General features: G+C 36.3%; 1 protein-coding gene across 1 annotated transcript; it reads right to left on the reverse strand.

Moving 5' to 3' along the window:
* Window positions 1-729: 729 nt before the first annotated feature.
* On the reverse strand, window positions 730-15,408 carry LOC128191800 (protocadherin Fat 1-like). Its single transcript, XM_052864101.1, has 17 exons — window positions 15,041-15,408; window positions 14,578-14,649; window positions 11,817-11,990; window positions 11,157-11,238; window positions 10,890-11,068; window positions 10,609-10,791; window positions 10,322-10,437; window positions 10,059-10,239; window positions 9,369-9,530; window positions 5,538-5,678; window positions 4,565-4,687; window positions 3,935-4,111; window positions 2,410-2,600; window positions 1,976-2,321; window positions 1,432-1,840; window positions 1,297-1,334; window positions 730-910 (listed from the first exon to the last, which is right to left on the reverse strand). Exons 1-17 carry the CDS (start codon window positions 15,132-15,134, stop codon window positions 843-845), a joined length of 2,736 nt encoding a protein of 911 aa, XP_052720061.1. The 5' UTR covers window positions 15,135-15,408; the 3' UTR covers window positions 730-842.
* Window positions 15,409-15,875: the final 467 nt, after the last annotated feature.

Raw genomic sequence — 15,875 nt, forward strand, 5'->3', positions numbered from 1 at the left:
AATAATCAGAGTGACCCGAAGTATTTACTAACGCGGTGATATCATAAGAACTACTGTCAAAGTCGCTACTTCAAAGATTGAAATATATTGTGATAAAGATATGTGTCCTTTCACAGTATTCTTTCTGTTGATACCAACCAACCAATTATAAACATGCGTTTTACATATTTTGCAACCAATTTGTAAAAAGAGACACGGAGTACCCCATCATCTTCACAACGTCTTGACTTTGTGAAGATGATCAGTGAGTGGAAATTTAAGACTAAAAATATCGTTATCTTTATTTTATCAAATGAAAAAAAATGGTGATATTTATTAGTTATTAGACCTAAAACACAACAAAATGTCTATATTCTTCTTGTTTCATCATAAAGGCGCTGATAAAACACAGGTAAAAATCCAGGTAAAATCTTTGACTGAAAGCAGACTATAATTGCCATCACAACACGATTTACACCTATTGTTCTATACCTAATTTTCAAATGTGTGCAAAACGGGAACACACCGTTTGGTTTGGGGATTTCTTTCAATACGCTTAGTAGATTATCATAAAATTCATTTGGGTCATCGTTATAATCATATTCAGCCGTAAGTGGTTTAATTTGAGATGTGTGGTTTGTGTTTTGGGGGGTTTTTATTGGTATTTTGATGTGTTTTTATCTTTCATTTTCAGGAAACATGTAATTCACAGTCGTGTGATTTAAAAACGTTGGAAAGAAATATTCAAAATTTATGCAACAAAAAACCTAACATTTATTATATAAATCTTTGTACATTCATATTCTTCATAACAATACGTAAACAATAACAAAAACATTAAGGTCTTAATATTCGATTTCTGTTCAATTAAAGGTGTGATCGTTCGATTTCCATGCATCCCAGGTAGTTAACGACGCCGGTGTACGCACACCTGAAAAGAAACAGAAGTTTTATTGGTCAGGGTGACGTCATAAATCACAACTTATTTACGATAGATATATACTGTAGGATTAAGATTCTGAATCGAGCAGACTTGACGTTGTGATCTAATAATAAAAGAATACCAGTACCAGGATAAATCTGAATGAAGTTTACAGACCCCAAAAAGAAAGATTATTATCATTAATTTATGTACCATACAATTAATATACCTAAGTTATCAGTTCGTTCATTAAATATCTCTGATGAATATATAAAGAACGTAATTTAGGTGGGTTTTTTTTATATGCATCAAAATTTTTGGAGGTTGTTCATGGATAAGTACATGTACCTTTTACGTTTGTTTTTTAAGGTTTTATACTAAGCAAAAGAACTTACGTGATGGTTCTACGTAAGATATTTCTGTTGGTTCTCTTCTGAAATTCATATAATCAACGATTAAAACAGTATATGCCTTTAAAATGATATTCTCGATATAGAATTTGCTTAATCAATTTGGCCACTGTTACAAACCTTATTTTAAATCGGCGCTTCCTTCTGCACTTTCTGGATATTTCATCACACAATCTTTTCATCCAAGAGAAGTCTCCATATCGAACAATAAAGACCGAGATCAGTATTAAAAGTCCCACGAGGAGAGCCATACACGCCACAAACCACGCCACATTCCGAGTGTCCTCGAAAAAAGTCATGTACCTGTCGGTGGTTGTGGAGACGGTGGTAGTGGTGACGCCTGGGATCACTATGGTAACTGTGGTGGTGTCCGTTAGGCCGCCGCCATCAGTGGCGGTTATAATGATGTCTTTTGTGGTCCCAGCACTGAAAGTGGATAAATCTGACGCCACGTACAAACCCCCGTCAGAGTTCATTCTGAAGTATGTTCCCCCGGTTGAAGTTTGGTCGATGGAATACGTAATCTCACCTATTGTGTAACAGTAAGAAAAATTTACAAATCTCGACATTTTTTCTTAATTTTGTAAATTATTTTAAATTATATTTATTCAAGTGAACGTTTTTAAGTACAACTTGCCCAAATAAAAACAATACTAATTATTACCGAAAGTGCCTATATCCCCATCTGTCGCAGGAATATCAGCTATGACTGTACCAACAGTGGAGTCGTAAGTGACGTAAAACGAGTAGGTGCTTCTGAAGAAGGTTGGGGTGTTATCGTTGATGTTGTTTATGTTGACCACGAGAGTAGCCGTGTCGGTCAGACTTCCGTCGGACACCGTCACACCACAGGATACAGTGGTAGCGAGGCCTGCGTCAACATCGTAGTCACTGGTGAACGTCAAAACCCCGGAAGTCAGTGTGAATTCTGGGCAGGCCAGTGAATACGTTAAGGTGTCTCCTTCCGGATCGGTGACGACAAACGCCGGCGTCCCGATAGTGGCCCCAGCCTAGAAATAAAGCGATGGTGAAATAAATGTATTTTTACCTCATCCCAAAGTACGGAATAGTAGCTTGTCCTGGACAAAGAATACTTACCGCTCCCTCGTTTCCGGTGACGGAGTACGTCGTCTTTGAGAAAGATGGCGCCTCGTTTACATTAGACACGTCAATAGTGAGCGTCCCACTCGCCGACGCCTGCCCGTCAGATACATAGGCCGTCACGTAGAATGTCTTGGGGGTGATGGTCTCGTAATTGATTGGAGTGGAAGTTGTCTTCACAATACCAGCTGGTTTTAAATTCAAACAATGCTCATTACTGAGTATTAACAAAGGTAGAGAAAAAAGTAGAATCTTATGAAGTAGCTTGATGACATAGATTTTGCTGATGTTGATAATTTGGATCTCTTATTTTACGCTGATGTCTCAAATGCATGAAAAAACCCATATTAATTCTGCAGCAAAAGTAGGGTTTCGAATTAAGAAAAAAGTCAGAAGTTATGAAAGAAGATGGCAATTAATAATACACCATACTTCAAATTATATAACATCGTTTACATGTCGTGAAAGTTTTATTTAACTTCTTGGGAGCACTGACAGTGAGGTAAAATCAAAATTTGCTAATGCTTACACTCAATAGGACATGATTCGAAAAGAATGGCATTCCAGGCATATAACATTATGGACAAAACCCAGAAAATTAACATGTAGTAGCAAGTTGATACTAGCAACATGAATTTAGCATTGCTGTACAGAGGCCAATTGAAACAACTGCTATCAATTATAAACAGATGTAAGAGAAATATCCTTTAGATATTGTGGGCAATCAAAATCACAAAATTATATCTTGCAGAGAACAACCATATACCAACTGTACAACATATAGAGAAACGAAATGGAAATGGAAAGGACACATCTAATCAAAAGGCAAACTTTGCATCACATGGCAAGCCCTTTAATTTTTCTTCACACATTCCGGTGTTAAACATTAGAATCCTTTAATTCTTGAACCTCTTTTGATCTTTCAGATTTTTAGATGAAGATTTTCAAAGATTTTTCACTAATTATTCCTATGAAAAACACCATCTGACCTTGACCTAGAATCTACACTACCTAAGGATGCTTACACGCAAGTTTCAGCTTTTCTGGCCAAATGGTTTTAAGAATTCAATTTATTCCTCTGGTGTCGTGAACATTAAAAAGATTTTTGAGACAAACGCCTTTTTTCACTGTTTCGTGATGATCTCCCCGTTTAAAAAAAAAGAGGCAAGACACTTTACTTAACAATTAAGAATTCCCTTTGCATATTAAGGCATCTTCGCTAGCAAAGGGTTTTCGGTCCACTTTGCTCCCCATATGGGGAGCAAAGTGGACCGAAAACCCATGGCTAGCGAAGATGATATTAAGGATGCTTGTACCAAGTTCGGTTAAATGTCCCAGTGGTTCTAGAGAAGAAGTCAAAACGTGTACAGTTTATAGACGACGGACACCGGTGATCCAAGTGAACTAAATAGGAAAAGATGAAGAGTGACTTGCAAATGATTTATAAAAAAAACCACATGTTGTTTGTTTCAGATATTGGCTATCCTTCATTGATTTTGAAGTAAATAGATAAAATACATACAGCTATCCACGGCGAAGTAGACGGAGCCCCCCGAGCTGATGGAGTAGGTCCACGTGTGCGTGTCCAGACTGTTGACGTCCGTCTTCTCCAGGGTGTACAATGTGGTGGAGGGGGCACTGTTTTCTGGCACGACTATCCCCGAGGGTAGGTTTGTGATGTTTGGAGCCGTGTTGATATCTTAAAAAAACAACATAGAACGTGACACAAGCATTGGGTTGACCAAAACACATCTTTACAATGTCTGGAGTCACGAGTCCACTCGTGGCCGTGGGATCCCTGACAAACTTAATTCAGATTTTGCGGGCCAAAGATTGGTCCCACTGCCAGGAGAGGACCCAGGCCCCTTGTGAGGATGACCAAAACAAGGCTCGATCGAACTCTCAGATTTTTAGTTTACAAACCAACCTCTACCAATAAGCAATAGGGTATACCCACGAGCTAGTGATAAGGTGCCAATATTTGAGCGAATATCAGACACTCTTGTACACATGCAATTGAACCGATGGGTATGATGGTTAATAGTAACAATCAACATATTGTTTTAGTTTTTGAAATGAATATTAGTTTAGCAACGTTAGCCAAATGCAATTACATTTAATAGTTTCAATGTTATGATCCAGTGATGAATACCTGATATTTTGACGGTCAGACTCCTGGGCCCGACTAGCGTGCTGCCGTCATAGACGTAGACAAACAGGTCGTACGCTGTTGACGTCAGACCAGCCAAACTGCTGTCCACCTGTATGTTCCCGGCTGAAAAACACAGATGCATTTCTACATAATATGATAGTGTACGGATGCCTAGGAACTAACTATTTACTTTTCCGTTTTTCAAACACTTAAAGTTTCCTAAATCATGTTAAAAAAATTCAAACATTACTTAATAAAATGTTATTTCTGATATATTTTGAAAGCAATATGAGCTGTAATTTTCAAGTCAAACATTTTGCTTGTGAAAAAGTCATTTCAAACTTATTGACAAAAAAGACTACAGTTTATAAAATCGTTTTTGGAGGAAAAAGCTATTTAAAAGTCATGATTAAAGCAAAATACATCATTGTCGTCCAACAACAATTGTTTGCAATATATATTAGGGAAATTATATAAATGATTCGTTTTAATATTGTTTATCAGAAAGGTTTAAGTTATATGCAGATTTATCATTATAACGTTAACATGTTTTGTAGCAAAATAAAATTCCATAAAAACACCGTTTACATTGCTTTAAGTGTTTTAGGAAGATCAGTATCAATCTTTTTTTTTTCAAAACTGCCATGAATATCCAAGGATATCGTTTGTCTTTCCATAAAGATTTACCTATGACCAAGGAAATATTACTATTACATAAAACAAATTAATAAATATAATGTTCTAGAACAACAATTTTTTCATACTTTTAAATATGTACATTATTATTATTAAGAACAAAATCGAGTTTGTGCTCTGACAAATATTGTTCATGAGCAGTAACTGTTTATTGGCTAACGGTATTTGCATTTAATCTTGCACAAAGAAGTCTTGGTGTTGTTATTGTAACATATTCCATGTGCATAAATAGACGTTTAATTGATTAATTAGAAAGTCTTTGTGGTTATACACCTACAGTCGTGTATCTTAAAAGGACATGCTGGAATACAGGTCATATTGTAATGAAGCTGGTCATTTTCCGGGTCAGTCGAGGTCACGGTGAATATGTTGGTACCAATTGGTGTGGTGGATCCAGCAATTTCTATGGAGTTGGAACCTAAAAACAAGAAACAACATTGTAGGTATGAAATTTTAAAACTTAAATAAAAGTTATTATTTTACTATACATTTACTTCATTTTTGTTCCTCCTTGGATAACTGATCTGATTTTTAGCCGGGCTCTGCAGAAAGCAGAGTCCTGACTGTAGGCAGGCAAATCGCCAATGTTACTATAAATAGCACAACTTCAAAAGTAAACAAAAAACCAAACAGCGTCAAAGTAAAAAGCTTCTGCTTTACCAAATAGTTTTACAAAGAGCCACTTTTTGTCTAATGTTTTGGCATTTTGTTTCTTTTTTTTTAATTTCGAGAGAATTGTCTATCTTTTTTAATTTCTTATTAATAACGGGTTTTTTTTAAACAAGACTGCATTTTGGACACATACAATGCGCATGAATTTTCATGAACTACTTTGCTGCGGGTTGAGGAGTGGGGATTGAATATATATAATGCTTGTTGCAAAATTCAAGGCAGCAACTGTTCTACTAGACAGACATATTTTTGTTTATAGCCGCTTACAAAATTTGGTTGCTCTCTGATGCTTTGCCGACATTAAAGCGAGAGAGAGAGAGAGAGAGAGTGATTTTCAGTCTTTACTACACAATATGCATAAAGACACCAAAAGAGCCCGGCTTTCAGTACTTCAGTACTTTGATTATAAAAGGTGTCCTAAATGACTTGATAATATAGACAGCATTCATGTATATTGTAGTATCTACAAGTAATTCTGAATGTTTGAGGAGGGGGGGGGGGTCGATGCGCATGGCAGTCGTAGTAGCCCTATAGTAGGACTAGCGGGATTGACCATTGCTGTCTTATGAGATTTGATTATTATAGGACATCAATAAATAGCACAACTTCAAAAGTAAACAAAAAACCGAACAGCGTCAAAGTAAAAGCTTCCGCTATAACAAATAGTTATACAAAGAGCCACGTTTTGTCAAAAGTGGGTTGTTTTTTGTTTTTGGGGTTTTTTTTAGAGAATTGTCTATCATTTTTAGTTTTCTTATTAATTAAGTGTTTTAAAAACAAGACTTTGCAATTGGACACATACAATGCGCATGAATTTCCATGAACTACTTTGCTGCGTATTGAAGAAATGGGGATTGAATTTATAACGCTTATTGCAAAATTCAAGGCAGCAACTGTTGAATTTTTTTCTACTATAGTCTGTCCCAAGTTATTGCTTCCATCAATTTTTGATGATTTTTATTAAAAATACACATACCTGTGAAATAAATACGGTTAAAATCGATGAAAGGGAATGTATTCAAGATATCTTCATTGAATAATTATCATTTTTCACTCATAAAAGTTCACAGGAACGAAAACAAATATCTTACGGAGATTTATAATGGGAAATGTTTACATCTTTTCTCCATTCGGAAGTACTCGGGATACCTCGCGCAATTTTTCAACGTTATCATCCGGGCTCATTAATGGCTGATGCAATACAAAATCTCCGTAGACTTTCTATTTTGGGATGTGTATTGAAACCTGAAGCGGTCGAGGGGGCGTTTCAAAACAGATAATCTGGACATTTAGTGGATGAACGTAGTTTGAGCACAAAGGTATTTATGATTATCGAAATATCAAGCAAAAAGTGGTGGAAGCAAAAACTCGGGACAGAGTGTAGACAGACATATTTTTGTTTATAGTCGCTCTCTGACGCTTTGCCGACATTAAAATCATGAGAGAGAGAAAGAGAGTGGGTAGATTAGTTATCGTCGGCTGTCAGTTAACTTACCGGCGGGTAGATTAGTTATTACTGGCTGTCAGTTAACTTACCGGCGGGTAGATTAGTTATTACTGGCTGTCAGTTAACTTACCGGTGGGTAGATTAGTTATCGTCGGCTGATTGTTAACTTACCGCCGGGTAGATTAGTTATTACTGGCTGTCAGTTAACTTACCGGCGGGTAGATTAGTTATTACTGGCTGTTGGTTAACTTACCGGTGGGTAGACTAGTTATCGAATGATGTTGGTTAACTTACCGGCGGGTAGATAAGTTATTACTGGCTGTCAGTTAACTTACCGGCGAGTAGATTAGTTATTACTGGCTGTCGGTTAACTTACCGGTGGGTAGATTAGTTATCGTCGGCTGTCAGTTAACTTACCGGCGGGTAGATTAGTTATTACTGGCTGTCAGTTAACTTACCGGCGGGTAGATTAGTTATTACTGGCTGTCGGTTAACTTACCGGTGGGTAGATTAGTTATCGTCGGCTGTCAGTTAACTTACCGGCGGGTAGATTAGTTATTACTGGCTGTCAGTTAACTTTCCGGCGGGTAGATTAGTTATTACTGGCTGTCGGTTAACTTACCGGTGGGTAGATTAGTTATCGTCGGCTGTCAGTTAACTTACCGGCGGGTAGATTAGTTATTACTGGCTGTCAGTTAACTTACATGCGGGTAGATTAGTTATTACTGGCTGTCAGTTAACTTACCGGTGGGTAGATTAGTTATCGTCGGCTGATTGTTAACTTACCGCCGGGTAGATTAGTTATTACTGGCTGTCAGTTAACTTACCGGCGGGTAGATTAGTTATTACTGGCTGTCGGTTAACTTACCGGTGGGTAGATTAGTTATCGAATGCTGTTGGTTAACTTACCGGCGGGTAGATAAGTTATTACTGGCTGTCAGTTAACTTACCGGCGGGTAGATTAGTTATTACTGGCTGTCGGTTAACTTACCGGTGGGTAGATTAGTTATCGTCGGCTGTCAGTTAACTTACCGGCGGGTAGATTAGTTATTACTGGCTGTCAGTTAACTTACCGTCGGGTAGATTAGTTATTACTGGCTGTCGGTTAACTTACCGGTGGGTAGATTAGTTATCGTCGGCTGTCAGTTAACTTACCGGCGGGTAGATTAGTTATTACTGGCTGTCAGTTAACTTACATGCGGGTAGATTAGTTATTACTGGCTGTCAGTTAACTTACCGGTGGGTAGATTAGTTATCGTCGGCTGATTGTTAACTTACCGCCGGGTAGATTAGTTATTAGAGAGGTTAAGCATTTGAACATGTACGTCTACGGGTACGTCTGGAGCTACAAGTATGTTTACACGTACACGTACCAAACTTTATGGTATGTTAAATAATCTGTACGTGTAAAATCATTAGATTTAATATTTTCAACATGTTCAGTTTACTCTCACTGTTTATTAAATAATTCTATGAATTTGATGAAACCAAATCCACAGTCGTCCTCAATTTATCGTCTGCTTTAATTAAAACAATGCTTGATACACACAAAGTCCATATTTTTATTTAAAAATGCTACAAGTTTTCACCTCCGTGTACTTTTGATTCTACACGTTTTGTACAACTTGTAGATTTACGCGGTGTGCAAAAATTATGACGTAATACACATATAACTAGGGGATTCCCCTAATTACACGTACTCGTACACGTACACGTTCAAATGCTTAACCTCTCTATTATTGGCTGTCAGTTAACTTACCGGAGGGTAGATTAGTTATTACTGGCTGTCAGTTAACTTACCGGTGGGTAGATTAGTTATCGTCGGCTGATTGTTAACTTACCGCCGGGTAGATTAGTTATTACTGACTGTCAGTTAACTTACCGGAGGGTAGATTACATGTAGTTATCGTCGGCTGATTGTTAACTTACCAGTTGATGGTTACCTTGCCGATGGATAGAATAGTTATCGAATGCTGTTGGTTAACTTACCGGCGGGTAGATTAGTTATTGTCGGCTGCTGGTTCCTCAGAACGTACACTGTGTAGGTTTCCTGAACAGTTACTTTGGTGTCTGTGCAGTCGATCGTTATAACATACTGGCGCTGTGTGTCGTAGTTCAAAGAATTGTCTCCTTTCAAATAAACGGCATAATCTGTCAGGAGAGAAAAAATATTTACAGTTTTACTGCAACAGTGTATATGATTATACTTTCATGTTAAATACTGAAATCTGACTGATTTAGACGCAGTTGGTAATCCGTTCTATTACCCTCAGCGTTAGCAACGCACTTGGCAACGGGTAACACAACGAATTGTTACATGCGCGAATATTATGCGCGTACGGTTCGCCATAGAATCCACTGCATTTTTATATAAAAGCATTAAAATTTTCTCTTAAATTAAGACATTCAATATAATAAAATAAATAGTGCCTGTTTGGAAGGGTAACAGTTGAAATTGACACCCCTCGAAAACCATTGTCAACATCCGCTTCGCGTCGGTTGACAATGGTTTTCTCGGGGTGTCAATTTCAACAGTTACCCTCCCAAACAGGCACTATGTATATAATGTCTTTATCTTTATGGTGGTTGTTTTGCCTGTAAGTCTTAAGGCAATTGACGTATAATCATGATAACGATAGTGACGAGTGTTTTTATAAGAACCATCATAATCGTTATTACCTGATGTTCCAGGGGCATATCGGAGATAGAGGTCTGTGGTCGTGGGGTTGATGTTGTTGACCAAACACGTGACTGTGTCAGCCAATGAGGCGTCAGTAACCGTCAGGACTTTAAGCTGAGTCTCTACTGCAATGTCTTCGCTGATAGACGTTGTATCGGGGAGGTTTTGGAAAACGGGAGGCTGTAGATATAAAACAAATAATACTTTATCTTATTAATAAGTATATTTTTGGAAATGGCCAATGGTTGACAAGAGTACTTACGTAGTTTGTTACGGTAAGAGAATAAACGTGTGTGACGGTATTCCCACAGTTGTCTGTTGAGGTGAAGGTCAAATCTGTTGTTCCAATAGGAAGTTGGTTTGTGGTCGTTAAAGCACCTTTAAATAATTGAGTGGTCGTTAAAGCACCTTTAAATAATTGTTTAAGACTTATGATTTGATAATATGATTTTATAAACAAAATAGTTTCACCGATAACGTTTATAAGGTGTTATCAAGTTGATAATGCCTCAAAACTGTGAAAAGCCCCCCTCCCCCCCCCCCCGTTACCTGTAACACTGTCGTAGTTGAACACTCCTGAGTTACCGGCGGGCGAGGTCGCCGTCCATTGGGTGGTTAGTGTATCCAGGGTGTCGGCGTCTGTAGCGGTTACCGTGGCAATCGGGGTCCCCACGGCGGTGTCGTCTGTCACGGAGCTGCTCGTTGGTGATGCCCCGAATGTAGGTACGTTACCTAGGAAACAAACACAAAAGGCGTCATTTTAATAAACGTTTTTTTTTCAAAAGCCATAAGAATTATGACAGAGAGCAGTGACATTAAACGGCGCCTACCCGGTGCTAGGTTGGCCTTCAAGCTAAACTCAATGTTAGTGACACCGTATTGTATGAATGATGTGTCGGTGGATCCGGGAGTAGTGATGGCCGAGTCTGAGAATTGGATGTTCTCATTGTCGCTCCCTGTCCCCATGTTGGTCCGGTGGTACATCGGTATAGTGGCGGCAGTCGACTTACTGAAACAGGCACATCTCAGAGTCAGTTTTGGGGTTAATGTAAAATTGGGACCCGTTTTTACAATATTTATTTAAAATATAATCTTACAATCCAATAAAATCGCCTATTTTGACAGGAATTTGTTGTGAGGCATCAATTGGCTCGGTTTTAAGTGCATTTTGGTCTCCCGCTGAAAGTAAACCACAAAACAAATGAAAAAAATGTTATCATTAGATACTGAGTGATCATGATTATGATTATTATCATTATTATTATTATTATTATTATTACTAAGGTCTTCGCTCTGCCAGGACGTATTTATTTTTTCAAAAACTCGAACTTTCATCGATTTGTTAAAACTATATATTCTAACAGATCAACAGACTATTTTAACAGATTTGCTCAAAAACATATACGTACAATTTGCAAAATGATGCAAAAATTAAAGAACTTCTCATCTGCTTAATTTTAAGGGTTTTTTTTTATCTTTTTGAAAACGTTTATAAGACATTTCACATGTAGCGTTATCAAATATGATCAGCGATTAAGTCATAAAAACAAGATCTACTTCTACCATACTAGTGATTTGAGGTTTGTATAACAATTGGTTACTTCTATATTTTTTTTTTTAAGTCTTACAATTAATTACAAACTATTTAGTGACACTTCTGTGTTACAATTGATTGCATACTAGTGACACTGTTGTGCCAAAATTAATTACATACTATATACTTTTGCTACAAACTTGTACCACACATGTTAACGTACTGGTGACTGTGATTGCGTTCTGGCCCACCAGTTCCCAGTCTGTCCCAGACAGTCGCCACACCTGAGCATACAACGTTCCCGTGGCGGTTCCCACATAGAACTCCCAGGAGGCAACGAAGCCACAGCAGTCAATCTGGTAGTCGTTATCAATGGAATTAAAGATGAACGTCCTCGCTAAAATAGAAAAGAAAACGACATAGCAAATCAGTTTGTTTGCTTACTGTATCAAATTAATCCTCGGAAATCCACGGTCAGTCTCACATACACGTACTGAGTATTGCAAAACATTTTAGACAGTCAGTATTGTTTATAAGCTACAGATGTATATTTTGTGTACAATACTTTACTGAAACCAAAATAATGATGAATCTTAATTTGTGCATAGTCTAAGTAGTGTTTAAGACATCATTAATAAAACGTAAAAATGACAAAAACTCTTATCATATCAATGATGAAAACTGAAAATGAAAACCTTTGATATTGCATTCAATTGTGTATTGGTGATCAATACATTTCATGCGATATTCTTATTATATACTGAAATTCTAAACTTTTATTAAAGGATTTCCAACTGTCCAGACAAATCAAAAGACGCGTTTTATATAATTATTGAAACGAAGCACAGTTAGATATTTTATTGACAACTTTTAAAGGGACATGGTCACGATTTTGGTCAAAAATGTTGGTTGCCTATTAAAAATGCCTTACTAAAGCATTGTAAACATAAAAACTGAATAATAATTTTTTACCAAAATCGTGACCATACCCCTTTAACAGTGCTTGCTAATTTTTTGTTTATAATTAAAGGGACATGTACATGTATTTACATAGATATCCAAAAACAAGCATTTAAATGATCACGATTTAAGCTGAAATTTTTAAAGTTTTATTTTTCAATTTTGGTTGTTTGTAATGCTACATTAAGGTATATCTAATGTCAATTTCAACATTTTGATGTCAGCATAACACTGATGTATTTTTCGTGTATCAATGATTAAAACTTAAGCATAATGCACTGTGTATCAATTCGTAATACATGTATATATATGTTCAAATTATTGAACGAAATATTTATCATGTTTCAATGATTAAAACTTTTGAAATGAGATATTTTATGTGCCTTAATTAAAGCCACACCATTATAATTTCGTGTTCGTCGCACCCCGTGCGCTCGTTTTAAATAAAACTATTCAAATAGAGTTATTATTTATTTCCCTCATCCAGGAAATTCTGTGTATTTTTCTGTACAATTTATATTAAATAATAATTTTATTACTTTATCACTCGCCCGCTCGTACCTTTTTTCACTGGATGTCCGACGAACAAGAACGTATGTTGGTGTGGCATAATGAACTTTAAACGTTATATTTATCGTGTATCAATGATATGAACTCTTTCTATGATGACAGTAGTGTAAAGCTCTACATTGAAGCACTGTAAGCACGTGCTTACAACGGAAATTGGTGAATAAGGCGCGTACATTGCCTATAGAATGACGGATAAGATACTGAAAAATTAGATTATCAATCAATCTGATTTTTTTATTAAAATTCATTCAAAACAATGTATATTTATCGTATCAATATTTGGGATGTGTTTATTTAAACTGGCGTATGCGCATCAAAACCTCCAAATAGTGTCATTTTTTGAATTTCAATGCGTTTTCTGTTATAGAATGGATCTGTGTTCCATATTTTTCTCATAGTCTGAATAAGGTCAAATGGAAAACAAACCGATTTCAATTAACAAAAAATGTGGAAAGATTACCCACTATACTTCATAAATATCAGTTTATATCCCAACAAATGAAATAATAACACCACTATACTTGACTTTGTATTGTGGAGAGGGGATGCATAAGCTTTGCCTGTTACACAATCCATTTGATTACTCAATTAAATATGTTTAAATTAAATTAATGAAATAATACGTCCGTAAATTCGTGGCCAAAGTCGTAATAGCATTTATACAGCGCTCTTTGTTGTGACTGAATTGATTCATCGGTTAGAGCACCACATATTTTGTAACCTTATAATGCAAAGTTTTTTACGTTGTGGGTTAGACACCACCTAAAATAAAGGCATTTTATTTTTTTTCTAATTGTTTGTTAAAATATTTAAGACTGAATATAGTTAGAATTTGTGCGTTTTGCAAACTTGATTTTAAACATTATCAGTCAGATTTAATTGAAAAAAATAAATTTGAAATTGTATTTCAAGACTAAACCAAATGGGCATTAGCGCTATCTTATCCCCCCATTTCTTAATCTCAATTTAAGAAAAAAAAAGATCGTTATTTTTTCATCGCAAACCCAACAACATTTTGTGTTTGTGTCGGCCCTTTTTCCTTAGAATTCTCGAACTTGTTCCTTTACATGTAGTAAATTACTAGTAATAAACTTTTCGAAATATAGACTGAGTCGTGAGATCAAAATTGATATCCATATGGTATATATTAACAAATATTTATTTCATTACAGTCAATTGATCAGCCCTAAACCTGTGCTAAAATGAAAAAGAGCAAAACTGGGTTTGTTCATAGCAAACGCAAGCATATGTCCTCCAATTTTAGAGGAAAAATATCGTACCTCCAAAATCGGAGGTTGCCTAGACCTAGTAAAGAAGAAGTAACTTTCATTTGTAATATCAAATTTGCAAAAACAGGCAATAAATACGCTTGCATTAAATTGTAATCGTCAGCTCACAATCGTCATAAATTTTAACATGTAATATTAATCGTGTATCATTGACCAATCACTGACCTGTGCCGTCGTCTGTCGTGGCCACGGTAGGGTTTTTTCCGGCACTGTTGGTTCCAGCAACACACTGGCCCACTAACAAAAAATTACAATTGTCAGTTTATGGAAAAAAAACTTTATATCAATATGAATAAAATGGTATACAATATGATAAATATTTTACACAATATAAATAAACGTGTTACACAATATCTGTTATAATTTTTTCCTAGTTATTGATATCTTGTAACAAAGGGGGATAATTACTTAGTTTTATGATATATCGAAGAATGTATTTTGCTTCAACGAGATTTGAAATGTAGAGAAAAAATGGAATGGATAATATATTTGAATTATTTTTGGTTTACTGAAAAGTACGAAAATTAAATGTTTTTGAACACCTCTGTTTTAATAAATATATAGAAGTATGAATATATCACATTTTTACGCCGTTAACAAAACATTTAATGAAGTAACTAAAATATACCTATTTCATTGATATTCCATGTAAGAATAAGAACAACAAAAGTCGTTTTATACATCGTCAGTCCCTGGAAAGGTAGAAGAAAACAATGTACCATTTATCGGGTACAACAGAATTATATACACTGTATATCCAGTTTTTTTTCCTAATTCACATGATATCACTTTCTATAAGTCATCACATATTGGAGTAAGCGCCACAAATAGTCGACGGTTTCATGCCTGGTTGTAATTGCCGTGACGAATAGGTTACAGAATTCATTTTCAGTCCTCTTTTCTTCACAAGTCGGACTTATTCGTCTGTGTTTGCTTTCATCTGAAATGCTCACCATTCATAACATTGTTGACATTCTAACTTCCGAGCATTGGTTGGATTTTTTTTTCAGTTGACAAAAATAGGCCCAAAACTGTCTCAGTTCATTGCATTCAGATTGAATAGATTTAGAAATGTAAGGGCATGCATTGCATAGGCGTCGGAAGCAAATTGAAAGGGGGGGGCTAGACTAATCCTCAGAAATATTGAGAAAAAAGTAATTCCCAAAATCATGGAAATCCTAATCCGGGGGGGGGGGGGGGGGGGGGGGGGGGAGTATGTATACCTATACTTCTAAATAAAAAATTATTTACCCAAATTTTTTTCTCCAAAATCATAAAATTCCTAATCCGTGGGGGGGGGGGGGGGGGGGGTGTGGGGGGGGGGGGGGGGAGCTAGTATACTTCTGAATCTAACCTCTCAATCTTTCAAGGTAAATTTAGGAACAATAATCTGCGAGAAAAAGTGGGGGGGGCTGAACCCTCTATCATGCTATGTTTCTAATGGTTAGGTATAACTTTGCAAA

The sequence above is a fragment of the Crassostrea angulata genome, chromosome 7 (genome assembly GCF_025612915.1).
Source record: "Crassostrea angulata isolate pt1a10 chromosome 7, ASM2561291v2, whole genome shotgun sequence".
Taxonomy (NCBI): Eukaryota; Metazoa; Mollusca; class Bivalvia; order Ostreida; family Ostreidae; genus Magallana; species Magallana angulata.

Bases quoted from the DNA above. Each gene is read 5' to 3' on its own strand.
- LOC128191800 (XM_052864101.1), bottom strand. From the start codon at position 15,134: ATGGTACATTGTTTTCTTCTACCTTTCCAGGGACTGACGATGTATAAA. The intron at 4,112-4,564 runs GTATTCATCACT...TGTTTTTTTAAG, and splicing joins TCTGACCGTCAAAATATCAG to ATATCAACACGGCTCCAAAC. The intron at 1,335-1,431 runs GTTTGTAACAGT...TATGAATTTCAG, and splicing joins AAGCGCCGATTTAAAATAAG to AAGAGAACCAACAGAAATAT.